Consider the following 17590-nt stretch of genomic DNA (forward strand, 5'->3'; position numbering starts at 1 on the left):
TTTCATAGAAATGGGAAGACCAAAAGAGACACTTTTCTGTGGCACACAGTTTTGTTTGTTTAGGAATGAGCTACTTGGCAAAAATAAGGTATTTTGGTTTGATGTAGGTTTAACTTTACTGTATGTGTTATACAAAATCAGACTGGATAGTTTAATGATCTCTTCTGGTCCAATTCTATGAAAATCTGGAAAACTGGTACTTGATAATGCTGTTTTGGAAGGGTGATAAGAATGTAAAAACAATTTTAATCTCTTTCTATTAAGAGAGAACCCCATCTCTCTGGACAAAACTACTGTATCCTTTTGAATATCTCCGAATGCTTTATATAGTTCAGTTTTAATTTAGGGCTAGACTTAACCCTCAGATACTTTAGCATAACTGCCATTGACTTCATAACTTGTATTGATTGTGTGTGTGTTTCCACATTTATCTTGGGAAAAAATACTGCTCTCAGTTTTTGTCCACGCTGGTTTGAATTTATTTCATTATGCTGAGGGTAACTTTGAGGACAAAACGGAAATGATCATATATCATTTTATCTGATATTGCATACTGTTTTCATTTGACAGATTGCTTATATTTGCATATTTCAGACCCTGAGCTACAATGTAACTTTGAAAATGGTCTGTGCAACTGGGAGCAAGACACAGAGGATGACTTTGACTGGATCAGAAAACAGGGCCCAACGCCAACGTTTTACACAGGACCATTAAAGGATCATACTTTTGGCACAATCAAGGGGCATTATCTTTACATGGAATCCTCAGAGCCTCATGTGTTCCAAAATACAGCAGCTTTGCTCAGTCCGATTTTTAATGCCACTTCCCCTGATGGCAATAAAAAATGTATTTTCCGCTTTCATTATCATATGTTTGGAAAGCAGGTTTATAGTCTGTCAATCTTCCAGAGAATTGTGAGCAATACCAAGGGACATCTGCTATGGTACAAGTTTGGAAATCAAGGCAACAGATGGATAAGAGAGACAGTCTACATTACTAGCCCTGAGCCATTTCAGGTATGATTCTTTTAATCTATGATGATTTTGCTAGAACACTGCAAAATACCGAAAGAATATAAGATTACCCAAATCTAAAAAGCAATGGAAGAGGACTTTTGATGAAATTTTATTTTGAAGCCATCTTGTTAAACATGTTCCCAAATAGTTTGTTTTATGACAACTCCATGATTATAATTTTTGAATGAAAATGAATGGATTTAAACATCCATTACTTCTTATTCTCCCTGAGCTGAATACAATGAAATGATGTGTGTGTCAAGTACAAAACAGCTAGGTACTAATTATGATCCATTAAAAATGTGAAGATAGAAAGAGTTTCCCTTTCATTTTCCTGAAAATATTTTCCTGTTGTAAATAAGAACTTTTATCTATATGATGCCATACTAAATATTTAGTACAAATATTTGGGTGAAAAGCTTAATATTTACATAAATTAAAAATACCCGTCAGTTGGTAAAATACATATTTTCTATAAAGCAGAATTCTACATCTAGTTCCATCCCCTCTCTCTCCCTTTTTTTAAGTTGCTGTATTATAGAAACTTCATTATTTGATTTGGATCACAGAATGATTCCACTGGATGTAGTTTTCCAGCCAGGTGAAATGAGATAGACTATGTTTAGAGAACACTTTCTAGCCCCCTCCCTGTATGGGGTGAGGAAATTGGATCCTAGGTAGGCCCACTCAGTCATGATTACAGCTCCTGAATTGTACATGTCTCAGTTCCAAATATGAAACAACTATCGTACAATCATTGCCCTCATGTAGGTCCATGATTAGGGGCTTCCAGTAATCAGTAGCACATGCCGTGTTCACCACTACCCCATCTCCGTAGGACTTCCTATTGAAGGAAAACACCTGCATATGTTTTCTTTCACTGTGACAATGTTGTTGTGCATCAGTAACCACACAGTATTGTGGGGGAAGGAAAACAATCTGGTGGAACAGAAACCTAGAAAAATGGCGGTTTCTATTCTGCTGAAGCTTTCATTTGCCTTTGGAACCATTTTGAAGTATTCTTGCTTCAGCCACTTTCTCTGCCATTGAGGACTTTTTATTTTTATTTTTGGATTACTATTATCTGGCTCCACAATGTGTAGAGATGAGGGAGTAGGCAGCCTTGGGCTGCCTGCTCCCCATCTCTTCATTTGTCCCAGTGCATGCTATTTTCATGTGCTTTGCACTGCTTTTTGTGACCTTTTTTTCCTATTGGGAAGTCCCCGTAGCAAACTTTGGCCTGCAAATTTTCAGGATGGGGCACATTTTAACTTTCACCAGGTATGGCTTGTAGTGCCACAAGCCACACATGCCTGCACACCTGATGCAGCCATGATCTACAAAATACATTGTCATGCAGTGGCACTTGCTTTAGGGTATGGAAGGTGTGTGTGAGTCAGTCACGGCAGAGGCATAAGCAGGTTTTACATCATCGGCACTGGCAGCAGTAGATAGGATGCCAGTGGCGGCAGCTGCCAATCTTACCTATATTCTGAGTTGGTGCCCAGGTGGTACCCTTCTTTCCAACCCCTAATTATTCTGCTGTTTGAGTACATTTATATTACGTTCATGTTAAAGCACCCTCCTGCCCTGCAGAAGGAAATCTAAAGGTTATGCTGAGTGTCAAGAAGGGAAAGATTACACAGAGCAAACATTACTTGAATAGTTTGATTATTTTTGAATATAGAATATGGTTATTGACTTGTCCAGTTTTTGTAATTATAGTAATATGTACTTTAGAGTGATCTTCCTGACAGCCGTGTTTTTTTGTTTGATGATTTAATTGTTTTGGAGTGAGAGTTCAAAAGCAATTGCTTATTGAGATGTCCACCACTGTTTATTTCTGAGTTTTGTTTCTAGAATAGGGATTTTGAGAATGAGAGAGTTTAATCTGTAAGTAGAAAAGTACAAGTGGCAAAACATGTCTGAATTGTATAGGAGCCAGCATGTTTCGGAATGTTGGTATTTGAAATTGAAAAAAAAGTTTAGAAATAACCCATTTAATTTCAGTGTGTCCATTAGGCAGTCGTGGTGTTGTTGGAGCTAAACGGTTGGCTCCAGTTTAGTGAAGGAAGAGGAAGTTTGTTATTTTCCTGCCAAAATGGGATAGTCATTTTGAAATTTAACTTTTTGGCCCATCCTTCTCATGTTTAATGTAATTGCTGCATCTTGTGTGATATCAAAGACTATTCTAATAATCTATTTTAGTGTCTGTATGAATTTGTTTTCCATGTGGCAACATTGGCAATTTGTTGAATGTATTTATTACTTCCTTAGCTAGCATTCATAAACTCTTGGGTTTTTTTTAATTTTAAGTAAATTATCGCCACTTTGGAAAATTCCTGTCAGGTGGGAAATAATTAGAATGAGGTCTTTATAACCCAGGGGTCTGCTTAAGCATTAGTGAATGGGTCAGTCTATAATATAACTATAGTAATATGTAGGTTCACTTCTGCAGTAGCCCTCAATTAACTTGAGCCATTTGAGCTGTCTTTCCCTATCTGTATCATGCCTTTTAGCTAACAACACAAAGCAAAGCCCTTCTACAAATAGGTCTGTTGCAAATTGTCTTTCCTTCCAGAGTTTCTTCCTTATAAGGGCATTATAAATAAATAATGTGGTGCAGTAGAGTCAACATCAGAAACAAGGGAGTATGATATTGCTGCTGCTATTTATCTTGTCCTAGGGGTCTGAAGCATGTGGGGAAGTACTGAATATGCTTCAGAAAGTGGGGTGGGGTAGAAGACAAGTAGTTGTGGGCTGCGAATTTAGCAGGGCTTTCAGGTTCAGACTGGATTACCATTGGAGATTAAGCTAAATTGTTTACAGGCAACAGGTGTGGACTTCACAGGGAGATCTGAAGTATGTAGCCTGTACTTCATGGTTTTCCTCCTCCATCATGGAGCTGAGGATGGCATCCCAAGTAAAGGACAACAAGAAATTGTTTTTTAGATATATAGGGAGTAAAAGGAAGGCCCAGGGAGGAATAGGACCCCTGCTAAATGGGCAGAAACAATTGGTGACGGACAGGGGGGACAAGGCTGAACTCCTCAATGAGTTCTTTGCCTCAATGTTCCTAAGTGAGGGACATGACAAGTCTCTCACTGGGATTGTAGAGAGGCAGCAGCAAGGCGCCAGACTTCCATGCGTAGACCCTGAGATGGTGCAGAGTCACTTGGAAGAACTGGATGCCTTTAAGTCGGCAGGCCCGGATGGGCTCCATCCGAGGGTGCTGAAGGCACTGGCCGACATCACTGCAGAGCCGCTGGCGGGAATATTTGAAAGCTCATGGTGCATGGGCCAAGTCCCGGAGGACTGGAAAAAGGCCAACGTGGTCCCCATTTTCAAGAAGGGGAGGAAGGAGGACCTGGGCAACTATAGGCCAGTCAGTCTCACCTCCATCCTTGGCAAAGTCTTTGAAAAAATTATCAAGGCTCACATATGCGAGAGCCCGGCAGGACATATTATGCTGAGGGGAAACCAGCATGGGTTCATGGCAGGCAGATCGTGCCTGACCAATCTAGTCTCTTTTTATGACCAGGTTACGAAACGCCTGGACACAGGAGGAGGGGTGGATGTCGTATACTTAGACTTCAGGAAGGCCTTCGATACGGTATCCCACCCCATACTGGTGAACAAGTTAAGAGGCTGTGACTTGGATGACTACACAGTCCAGTGGGTGGCGAATTGGCTGGACGGTCACACCCAGAGAGTCGTGGTGGATGGGTCGGCTTTGACCTGGAAGGGTGTGGGCAGTGGGGTCCCGCAGGGCTCGGTCCTTGGACCGATACTCTTTAATGTCTTCATCAGCGACTTGGACAAGGGAGTGAAATGTACTCTGTCCAAGTTTGCAGATGACACAAAGCTATGGGGAGAAGTGGACACGCCAGAGGGCAGGGAACAGCTGCAAGCAGACCTGGACAGGTTAGACAAGTGGGCAGAAAACAACAGGATGCAGTTCAACAAGGAGAAATGCAAAGTGCTGCACCTAGGGAGGAAAAATGTCCAGCACACCTACAGCCTAGGAAATGACCTGCTGGGTGGCACAGAGGTGGAAAGGGATCTTGGAGTCCTAGTGGACTCTAAGATGAACATGAGTCAGCAGTGTGACGAAGCCATCAGAAAAGCCAATGACACTTTATCGTGCATCAGCAGATGCATGATGAATAGGTCCAAGGAGGTGATACTTCCCCTCTATTGGGCGCTGGTCAGACTGCAGTTGGAGTACTGTGTGCAATTCTGGGCGCCACAATTCAAGAGGGATGCGGATAACCTGGAGAGGGTCCAGAGAAGGGCCACTCATATGGTTAAGGGCCTGCAGACCAAGCCCTACGACGAGAGACTAGAGGAACTGGACCTTTTCAGTCTCCGCAAGAGAAGGTTGAGAGGCAACCTTGTGGCTGCCTACAAGTTCATCATGGGGGCACAGAAGGGAATTGGTGAGTATTTATTCACCAAGGTGCCCCTGGGGGTTACAAGAAATAATGGCCACAAGGTAGCAGAGAGCAGATTTAAATTGGACATTAGGAGGAACTTCTTCACAGTTTGAGTGGCCAAGGTCTGGAACGGGCTCCCAAGGGAGGTGGTGCTCTCCCCTACCCTGGGGGTCTTCAAGAGGAGGTTAGATAACCATCTAGCTGGGGTCATTTAGACCCAGCACTCTTTCCTGCCTAAGCAGGGGGTCGGACTCGATGATCTATTGAGGTCCCTTCCAACCCTAACATCTATGAATCTATGAATCCTCCTATCTCTTTCTCCATAGCTGCAGGACTCTAGTTTCCTGTCAGGTTTCTTGCAACGATGCAGTAATTGAGAAGAGACAGGTTATAAGCTGCCCATGAAATATGCACTAGGACATCCCTTTAGGTAGTTTTGTATGGTCCCCCCAGTTGCATAAGAGTTGTAAATAAACTTACCATTACAGTGAAACACATTGTGATGTATATTCCTCATTGTTTCCACAATGAAATTGTTTACATCAATAAAAAACATTTAGATCAAACTGACGTTTTGAAATGAAGCATCTGAAGTCAGAAACCTTACTGAGTTTATAGGAACAAACCATCCCAATGTGCAGGAAGAATAGCAAATGTGGCTATTGACTAACTTAACTTAGCAGAAAACTCTTTGGTAAGCTAAACACAAAAAGGAAAATTACAAGAAGTGGAAGCTTAAACAAACAACTTGGGAGGAGTATAGTAAGAGTATTGTGCGGGCATGAAGTCATGAAGGTTAAAGTGCATTTGGAATTGTAGATAGCAAAGGATGTGAAGGGTAACAAAAATGGTTTCTACAAGTATGTTAGGAACAAGAGGAATATCAGGGAACATGTGGGCCCTTTACTGAATGGGAGAGGCAACCTAATGAAAAATGATGGGGAAAAAGCTGAAGTACTCAATGCCTTTTTTTCCTTGGTCTTCACAGGCAAGGTCAGCTCCCAGACTACTGCACCAGGCAGCTCAGTTTGGGGAGAAGATGAGCAGTCCTCAGTGGTGAAAGAACAGGTTAGGGACTATTTAGAAATGCTGGAAGTGTACAAGTCCATGGGACCAGATACAATGTATCCAAGGGTGCTGAGGAAGTTGACTGGTGTGACTGTAGATCTGCTGGCTATGTGGATGCCTTTAAGAGTGTTATGTATAAGTTGTTACATTTGCCCTGGAATTGCAGGAGGGAATGGCAGAATTGTAGGCAGAGTACTGCTCCCTGAATAAACAAGCCTTATTTTTTAGAAGCTTAACTCCTTAATCTTTGGAGAACTACATGTGGTACTAGGAGTGGGGTGCAAAGAAAGAAAGAAAAATGGAGCATCTCAGAATTTCAGAGGAGTTAAACCTGTCCAGCAAAGCAGCAGAAAACTGGAAGAAATTTAAGCAGAACTTCACCATATATATGACGGTCAGTGGAGCTAGAGAGAAGGAAGATTCAAGGTAGCCATTTTTTTTTTAAATATAGCAGTCCCAGAAGCTTTCTCTCTTTACAACATCCTATAACTGTCAGAAGCAGAACAGAAAAGCTATGGCACAGTAATAAAAAAGTTTGAGGAATATTGTATACCCAAACAAAATAAAACCTTTGAATGGTATAATTTCAACATGAAATAGCAGAAAGAATGTGAAGCAATAGAGGAGTTTGTCAAAAACCTTGGACTGCTGAGCCAGACATGCAACTTTAGAGACCTAAAAGAGTCCATGATTAGACACCAAATAGTATAGGGTATAAGGGATACAAGTCTCAGGAAAAGACTGCTAGAGGATCCTGAGCTTAACTTGGAAAAGGCAGTTAGAATGTGCCAAGTGGCTGAGATGACAAATACCAGGCTACAGAAGCTGTAGGAAAAAACAGAAAAAGCTGAACTAGATGAAATTACAGGACTGCAGAAATCTAAGGCAACACACAAACAATACAGAAAGGAGGATCTCACTATGAAGCATGAAAGCAGAGGCCAAAGAGAATTGCTTGAAGAAACAATGGTTAGCTGTAGATACGGTGTGGGTTACCACAAACCCATGCAATGCACTATATTTGGTAAGCACTGCAACAAATGTAAAAGATTAAATCACTTTGCAAGAGTTTGCAGAAAGGATACAACACACAAGGAACAGCAGGTACATGCTTTATTCAACAAGGAAGAGGAAGATGTCCTCATTAGCACGATGCAAGAAGAAGCTTATTCTTTTGAGGATTGGACAATCATCCTGGACACCAAGGGACTAATGGTGACTTTTAAATTGAATACAGGGGTATAGATCAATGTAATACCGGAATACATTATTCAAAAAATGAAAGCTAAACCTGTGTAATATGAGCATAAGAAAGTGAGACTTGGAGCATATAATGAGAACATGATTGCAACCAAGAGTGTTTGTGCACTGCAAGTTAAATACAAGGGTAATATAGTAAAAATTCAGTTGGTAAGAATCCCAGGAAAGCTCTTGCCAATTATTGGGTTGTGAAATTGTAAAACTCTAGGTTTGATTAAGAGAATGGATGACTAGAAATCAAGAACATAGAAAAAGAGTTTTATGATATGTTTCAAAAGGGAAACTGTCAACTGAGTAAAAGATAGAATTAAGAGAACCAAATACTCCCACCATACATGCTCCAAGAAGTGTTCCTCTTTTACTAAGGGAGAAATTGAAAAAAGAATTAGATAGATTAGTTAACATGGACATAATAGAAAAAGTAGAGCAACCAACTGCTTAGATTCATTCACTGGTGATAATAGAAAAAAAAAGATGGATCCTTGAGAACGTGTCTGGATCCTAAGCAAATGAACAGGTACATCAAAAGAGAGAATTTTCCCATTCCCACAAGGGAAGAGGTTTTCGGCAACGTGGCAGAAGCTAAGTGTTTCTCTACTTTGGACACCTCTTCTGTGTTTTGGCAAGTTCCCCTAGAAAAGAATAGCACTAGATTATAGAATGTCAATACGCTTTCCAGAAGGTATTGCTTTATATACTTCCTTTTGGAGAGTGTTCTGCATCTGAAGTATTTCACAGAAAGGTGTAGCAAATTTTTGAAGGTTTTGATGGAACTATGGTTTATATTGACGATGTATTAGTTTGAGGAAATACTATGAAAGAACATGACTTGAGGCTAAGAGAAGCATTGGAAAGAGCTCACTGAACAAAACTGAACAAACAAAAATGCAAATTCAAAGTTATAAAAAAATAACATATTTGAGAGAAAAGTTCTCTGAGAAAGGGGTGCAAATTGATTCTGCAAGGGTTAAAGCCATTACAAACATGCTGCACCTTACCGATAAGGAAGAAGTGCAAAGGTTACTGGAAATGATCAATTTTTTAGAGAAATACCCACCTAACTTAGCAGAGTAAACCAAACACTTTTGATCACTCCTACAAAAGCATGCTCAGTGAATGAATATGAAGCTGAATTAAAAAACTTGAAGGAAAAATAATGACAGCTCTGGTACTAAAATACTATGACCCTAAAAGACCCATGCAGTTGTTAACAGATGCTTCTAAAGAAGATATTGGAGTGGCTTTTCTTTAAAAAAAAAAAATGGGGATAGCTGGAGACCAGTAGCATATGCATCTAGGGCACTTTCTAAGTCAGAGTGTTTATATGCACAGGTTGAGGAAGAAAGCTTAGCTCTGGTATACGGCTATAGGAAATTTCATATATTCTTCTATGGGAAGCATGTGATAGCTGAAACTGATCATAAACCTTTGGTAACTATAGCAAAGAAAGGGTTATCAGACATGTCACCCAGATTACAGAGACGTTTCTTTCAGCTGCAAAGGTAGGATCTAGACATATAGTACATACCAGAAAAACATGGATTTATTGAAGATATGTTGTCCAGAGCATATGACACAATGGAAAATGACAGAACTCCAGACTCAGACATAGTACCTGTTAATATAATTAAGAGTGATTCCTGTCACAGATAAAATGTGGGCACTAACTGCAGAAGCTACTGCTCAGGACACCATATTGCAAAAAGTGATAACAGCTATTTGTTCTGTTTGGCCTGGAAAACAGATACCTAGCCCATACTCTCAGTTCAAGGAAGAGCTGTCAGTACTGGATGGCATTTTGTTCAAAGGGTCACAACTTGGTGTTTCAGCAGTGCTAAAGAAATCTATGTTAAACAGAATACATGAGGGGCATCTAGGCACTGAAAAATGCAAAAGGAGAGCAAGGGGTGCTCTATATTGACCCAACATGAATAATGACATGGAAGATTCTGTAAAGACTTGTACAACATACCTAAAGTACAGATCAGCACAAAGAAAAGAGCCCATGATGGAGGATCCCATAGCTCTGTGGTATCAAGTGGACATTGACTTATTCATACATGCAGGAAAAATATGTATTAATGCTGAATTATTTTTCTCGTTATCCTGAAATTGCTTGGAAGCACAACAACAAACCATGTCATCACTCGCATCAAATTGATTTTTGCTAGACATGGAATTCCACAAATTGTAAGAACAGAAAATGGACCTCAATTCACCTGTCTTGAGTTTAAAGAGTTGGAAAACAAATATGGATTCCATCACAACACTTCAAGTCCTAAATATCCACAATCCAAAGGTCTGGTGGAAAATGGAGTACAAATAGTGAAGAAATTGTTGAGAAAAGATTCAGATTCACACATGGATATTTACCTGTCACTCTTAAATTAAAGGGCAACACTGAAGAAGCATATATTGTCTGCAGCAAAAATGTTGTTTAGCAGGAAACTCAAAACCAGGCTGCGAAATCTTGTGGATGATGCTTATTGGAATGAAAACCAAGATGTGAAAACATTAAAAAAATCTGACAAACTCAAACAGAGCTAACATCAAAACAACAAGAAATGACAGAAGAGATTGAAAATGACAGAAATAGAGACATCTGAGCAAGGGAACCAAACAAGGTTTCCAATAAAGGATTATTGGATAAGAACCAATAAGGATTGAGAGTGCAGAAAAACTGAGAAGATTACTTAGAGCTAAAAAGTAGGGCTGTGTGAAGCTTTGGGTGGTAATTTGATCTGGAGGAGATTCGGCCCAATTCAATGGCTGAATCTCTGAATCTGAATTGAAGCAGGGGACCAATTTAAAGGTCTGAATCAATTCAAAGTTCTCCAAATCTTCAGAAAAGTTTCAGAGAGCTTTGATGATTTGGGCAGTCCCTGGTGGCCAACTCCGAGCTGGTAAGTACTAGGGGTGGGGGAAGGGGTGTTGGGAGAGGGGGGAGGGGACCATGGGGGGACCCCTGCCAGCACCCCTGGTCCACCCACTCCTCCAGCCCCACCAACCCCTGCCCGCTCACCCAGCACACCCATGGCTGTCCCCACCCGCCCCAGCTGGGTACTTTAAAAAAAAGCCCCAGTGCTCACCAGGTGCTGATGGGTGGGGGGGTGATCCCCATTACCCCCCACTGCCCCATGCTTCATGGGTGGCTCTGCCATGAGCCCCCTGACCCCCCCCCCATGCCCCAGCCCCACCATGGGTGCCCTGCCCAGGCCAGCTCTGGCCCTTTAAGAAAAAAAACCCAAGGAAAACCCCGGGACTCACTGCTCCTGCAGTGGCCTCAGGGCTTTGCACATCATGCAGGGCAATGGGGGACAGCAGGGATTGCCCCCCTGCTGGCAGGGATGGTGAGTGCAGGGATTTTCTATTTTTTTTTTCTTAAAGGGCTGGGCCTGGCCTGGGTGGAGCACCCATGTGGGGGCTGGGGGAGCAAGGGGAGGTCAGGGGGCTCATGAAGAGTCCCCCATTCAGTGGGGGGCAGTGGGGGACAGCGGGGATCACCCCTTGCCCGACAACATCCTGTGAGCTGGGGCTTTTTTTTAACAAGTGCCAGGAGCTGAGTTGGGCAGGGCAGTCATTGCCAGGGTGGGGGAGTGGGTGGGGGATGGGCCTGGCCTGGCTGATTTGGAGATTCAGCAGCAAGCCAGGACAGTGATTCAAATCACCAAATTGAATCACTGTCCCCTGAACTGGCCGAATCCAAAGTGAATGCTAGCCGCTTCACAAAGGCCTACTAAAAAGCCAACACAGGCTAATAGAGACCTGTTTAAACGTTCTTTAACTATGGGTTGAACTAAAATGCCAATGTTAGGATTATATGGGGATATCTTATATGTAAAGAGGGAAGATATGTGGATACCTTTAAGAGTGTTATACATAAATTGTCACATTTGTCTGGGAATGGCAGGAGGAAACTGCAGAACTGTAGGCAGGGTACTGCTCTAGAATAAACAAGCTATATTGTTCTATAAGCTTAAGTCCTTAATCTTTTTAGAACTACAAACTGAAAACTCGTGGCAACTGAGGGAGTTTCCAGACAATTGGAAAAGGGCAAATATAGTGCTGATGTTTTTAGATACAGAAGAAGGAGGATCCAGAGAACTAAAGACCAGTCAGCCTCACCTCAGTCCCTGGAAAAATCATGAAGCAGGTCCTCAAGGAATCCTTTTCTAAGCACTTGAAGGAGAAGAAGGTGATTAGGAACAGTAAGCATAGATTCACTAAAAACAAGTCATGCCTGACCAACCTGATTGTGGCTGTGATGAGATAAGTGGCCCTATGGATGCGGGGAAAGCAGTGAATATGATATACCCTGACTTTAGGAAGGCTTTTGATTCTATCTCCCACATCAGTCTTGCAAGCAAGTGAGGAAGTATGGGTAAGATGAATGGACTATAAGGTGGATAAAAAGCTGGCTGGATTGTCAGTCTAAAGTGGTAGTAATAAATTGCCCAGTGTCTAGCTGGCAGCCAGTATCAAGTGGAGTGCCCTGGGGGTCAGTCCTGGGGCCAGTTTTCTTCAATATCTTCATTAACCATCTGGAAGATAGGATGTATAACACTCTCAGCATCTTTGTGGATAAGATGAAGCTTGGGGATGTAGTAGAAACACTAGAGGGTAGGGAAAGAATTCAGAATGACCTAGACAAATTGGATTGGGCCAAAAGAAATCTCATGAGGTTCAACAGGAATGAATACAAAGTCCTGCACATAGGATGGAAGGCTGCACCACTACAGCCTGAGGATTGACTAGCTAAGCAGCAGCTCTGCAGAAAAGAACATGGGGTTTCCAGTGGACAATAAGATAAATATAAGTCAGTAGTGTGCCCTTGTTACCAAGAAGGCTAACAGCATACTGTGCTGCATTAGTAGGGGCATTGCCAGCAGATCTAGGGAAGTATTCTACTCTGTTCTCCACTGGCGAGGCCACATCTGGAGTACTTTGTCCAGTTTTGGGCCTCCCACTACAGAAGAGATGTTGACATGTTGGAGAGAGTCTATGATGAAAGGCTCAGGGAACTGGGTTTATTTAGTTTGGAGAAGAGAAGTCTGAGAGGGGATTTGATAATAGCCTTTAACTACCTGAAGGGTGGCTTGAAAGAAGATGGAGTTAGACTGTTCTTAGTGGTGGCAGATGACAGAACAAGCAGCAATAGTTTCAATCTGCAGCCAGGGAGGTTTAAGCTGGATATCAGGAAAAACTTTCTCACTAGGAGGGTGGTGAAGCACTGGGACAGGTTACTTAGAGAGGTGGTGGAATCTTCATCCTTGGATGTTTTTAAGGCCCAAAACCGTCTCTGGAATGATATAGTTGGGGAAGGACCTACTTTGAGCAAGGGGTTGGACTAGATGACCTCCTGAGGTCCCTTCCAACCCTAATTTTCTACAATTCTATGAAATAGTAGAAAATTCAATATTTCAGTTGAAATCTACATTTTTTCTAATGTTTATTTTGATGAAACCACTTTTTCTGAGCAAAAGTTTTATTGAATTTCTTATAGACTATAAATGGAGATGAAAAAACGTGGATAAATAATGTTCTAGGCCACTTTTTCCTTCCTCTCCCTTTTCTTTTTTTTATTTCCTATATGGATAAATGATTCATATACTTCATTTAGCCAATTGTAAGCAAGAAATACAACTTGTGAATTGCAGACAATGAAAAACTATCTGTTAGGCGTAGGCAAAGTGGCAAGTATTCACTTCGGATTCGGATTCAGCTGATTCGGGGGACAGTGATTCAATTTGGTGATTCAAATCACTGTCCTGAATTTATTCAGCTGATTTGGGGGACAGTGATTAAATTCAGTGATTCGAATCACTGTCCCAAATTGTTTCAGTTGAATCTAATTCGGAGATTCGGCCATTGCCGAATCAGCCAAATCTCTGAATCAGACTTATCGGCTCATGCCAGGCAGAAGGGGTGGGGGGCGATCCCTACTGCACCCCACTGCCCCACACTGTGCGGGGGGCTCTGCCACAAGCCCCCAGAAGCCCCAATGGCTGCTGCAGCACTTTGTGAGTGGGGGGCTTTTTTTTTTTTTTTTATAGAACTGGGAGCTGGGACCAGGCAGGGCAGGTATGGGGGGGGGGTTGGGAGAGTGGGCAAGGAATGGGGGCTTGTGGCAGAGCCCCCATGCAGCATGGGGCAGTGGGGGGCAGTGAGAATTGCCCCCTCCCCACACCTGGCAGCAGCTGATGAGTGGGGGCTTTTATTTATTTTTTTTAAAGAGCTGGGTACTGGGGCCAGGTGAGGCAGTGATGGGGGGACTGGGAGAGTGGGCATGGGTTGGGGGCACTCAGGGGGGATGGGGAAGCAGGCAGGTGATGGGGCCTGGAGGGGGCCCCCCCATGGTCCCTTGCCCCCTCCTCCAGCCCCGCCTCCCCCGCACCCTATGGAGTCCAGGTCCAGCTCCCTGTGGCAGCAAGTGGGGACTGCCTGAATCTCCAAAGCTTTCTGAATCTTTTCTGAATCGATTCAGAGAGCTTTGAATCGAGTCAAACCTTCCTGATTTGCTTCAATTCAGAGATTTGGCCACTGAATCGGTCCAAATCTCCTCTCAATTGAATCAGCACCTTAAGGTTTGCACAGCCCTACTGTCTGTTTATATTATTTCTCAGCATGGAAAATATGGGAAGGGAGGAGATAAACTATGCAAAGAAGATCCCAGTTGATCTCATAGATTGTGTGTTGCTTATGTTAAATTTTGTCTGAAAGGATCCAGGAGCTGCAAAGATTTCTGGAAAACAAGTTTCCTTCTTTTGTCGAAGAGATCGATAAAGAATAAACTGTAAAGTCTGTGACTGAGTTATTTAACAATAGCCCGGTGCAAATACCACACACAGACTTAATGTAGTCATGGTTATTCCCACTGAAGCTTGTTCTCATACCCTTATGTTTCTCATAAACTGTGATCCAGCTGCAGTAAAAATATGACTATAGCTTATTTTGTCACTGATCCACCAGCTATAGCTCATCAGCGTGTTAAGTGTATTCTTGATAGGATGGTGAAGAGGGAATGGGTGGATAGGCATGGAGTAAAAGCCAGTTAGGAGTAACTAATTTAAATGAAATACATGGAAGGCTATGAACCATAAACTAACTTTAATAATCAAGTACTAATAGACAAAATATAGTACCAGTCTCGAAAATAGAGCATATTAAATTCAGGTGACTAATTTTAGTGTAGTGTGACACCCAGGTTCTCTATGATTTCTAACTTGCATGACAGAGTGATTTATAATGGTTATAGTTGTGTTTAGAAAAGTGATATAATTTTATCTTATTAAATAATAAGATATTATAATAAAAGCAATGACTGAACAATGGCATATTTTACACTAAGTAATGATTGGGTTTGAATGAAGAAAATAATTTTTACTAGAGATAGTTTTCCTTTTAATTGTGTTACTGCGAGTTCATTTAGTTGTTAGCTTTGATAAGAAATCCTGTAATCTACTAGTATAGAAATGGACAAACAGAATGCTAAATTACCGGTATTTTATTCTTCAATTATTATTTTACAGACCTTCTGATCAAGTAGAATTTATGCTATGGATATTCTGTGTTTATAGGAGTGTTGTAACAGCCATGATGGTCTAGGCAAAATGGAAGAAACACAATAGCTCAATCTAAGTTTCTTGCTCACTCTGTTAACCTTTCTGTACTCCAAAGATAATACCAGGTCTCTTCCTTTTTGGATGGCTTTATTCTTTAATATAATTAAGTTTATCTATAGTGCTTGTTTTTAAGCTGATCTTTCAGTCATCCTGATGACTTCTCTTTGTTCCACAGATTGACTGTGCACTTCCATTTTAAGTAATTAATTTTATTAACATAATATAGTTAATCAAAGGTAACTAACTGGTTAGCCTAGACGATACCTGCTTCTTTCTCAGACCTGAGGAAAGAGCCTTTTGTGCCCAGAAGCCTGGCCAACATGTAATAGCTCTCCCAACTATTAACTTTTTCTAATAAAAGACTTCAAACAAATTGTGCTTCACATTTATTCTCAGCATATAATATTAAAAATATAGCAGGGGATAAACTAATAGTGAAATTTCAAAACTGAAATGTTTTACTTTATACCTGCCACAGAAATTGCTCTTTGGTATGAGACATCCATCCTAACAAGGATAGAAATATAACCAAGTGCATTTATCTCCTTATCAGAGCTAAACTAGGTTTAACCTCTCTGAGCCAGTCCAGTTTAACATTTTCCTTATAAATCGGTGTTTGAAATGGTAGTTAAGTATTGAACTGTCCATGGTAGCTCTCTTATATACTGATGACTTCCAGTATTTGCTTTTCTCTTCTGTGAAAAATCAATGCATGGCATAGTTTCCACTCTGAAGAGAAGGTAGAATTTTTAATATATTTCTTTTTTAGAGAACTATTACTTGGTCTATTCCTTTAAATATAAATGTTTTCGACAAAATTAACTAGTGTTTTTTTGCACAGAAGTAAAGAGATCTGTTAATATGCTGTTGGGTACTTTAGTCTTCTTTTTTTTTATTTGGTAATGATATCAAGGATAGAAAGTCAATACATAAAATTTATTTGAATAAGATCTAAATCTATTTGGCCATATTTGAAAATTAATGAGATTATAATATGACAGCAATTTTGCTTTTCTCTATATCACATTTTATTCATGTGTATAACTTGATAAACTAATTTTTTAGGTCCTAAAGAATAATTCAATAACTTTGATTTATTGCACAGTAATCACCTCAGGCCTTTTCTGATGGCTATTAAGAAGCTTTTTCAGATATGCAAATATATTGTTCAAGTAGATTACAATCTGCTACTAATTGGAATTTGCATTATCCAAGTACTAAATAGAATTCTTAATCTAATTATTTTGAATGCTGAACATGAAGATATAGTTCTCTTTCCAAATAGTTAATTTGTCTCAAGGGATTAAAAACAAAATGCCAAAAAAGTACAAACCAAATAATTAAAAAAGGAATATGCCAGAGTATATAAATCTATATGCAAAACTATGGCAGTCTTTTAAAAACAGCTTAAAAATTATTATTTTATTAATTTTAAAAATCACTAGTAAAGATATATAATCAAATAGTTATTAATAATTCTGCTTTTATTAAACAATTACATTTTACTAGTCTGAAAATAATGGAATCAGTTGAAAATTAGAAGGATGCATCAGCTATTATTAGTGTATACCAAACAACACTATATATAAAGTCCAGACCTCTTCCGCAAATTATTACTACTTTGTGTCATCATTGCTGTATTATTCTGATTGTCTACCTTTTTATTTCCTACAAAAAAGGCAAAAAAATTAAACTTGGGGTCAAGCAATAATCAGCTTCTGTCGGTCTTTACTTTTATACTTTCAGTATTTTTGTATAATAAGAACATTTTCAGTGCAATTTTTAATTTTAGTATTTTTAATGCCTGTAATCTTCGGAGTCCTCTTCTTGGTTATTTAATTTTTCCATGAGATTTTGTATAGACTGTGAGGTTTTCCTTCCTCTGTAGCAGGGAGTGGGATCCTTTTCCTTGGATCTGAAAAGTGTATTTTAACAAACTACTTCCTGTATTTGCAATGGCAGGACATTGACAGTGTCACTGTTTCCTTGCTTTACCTGTGGCAAGTTAGGGTATTCTTGATGTTTGCTGGCATTGGGTTTGAGGGTTGCATGAGATGTTGTCTGTGCAGTTTTGTTTGGAATAGGCTGTACCTATCTAGGATGGTTTAGATAGGGATACTCCTGCCTTGACCAGAGGGCTGGATTAAATAATCTCCTGAGTTGTCTTCCAACTCTGTTTTTCTAAAAT

The 17590-nt window shown here is 40.5% G+C and overlaps 1 protein-coding gene across 1 annotated transcript in view; it reads left to right on the forward strand.

The window, feature by feature from the left end:
- The window catches only part of MALRD1 (MAM and LDL receptor class A domain containing 1), a 516028-nt gene that overhangs the window by 107971 nt on the left and 390467 nt on the right, over window positions 1-17590 (forward strand). The window contains exon 17 of the mRNA XM_059729363.1: window positions 595-1016. Coding sequence (XP_059585346.1) covers window positions 595-1016 — 422 coding nt within the window. The remainder of the gene's footprint in view (window positions 1-594; window positions 1017-17590) is intronic.

Source organism: Alligator mississippiensis, chromosome 5 (assembly GCF_030867095.1).
Source record: "Alligator mississippiensis isolate rAllMis1 chromosome 5, rAllMis1, whole genome shotgun sequence".
NCBI classification, from domain to species: Eukaryota; Metazoa; Chordata; order Crocodylia; family Alligatoridae; genus Alligator; species Alligator mississippiensis.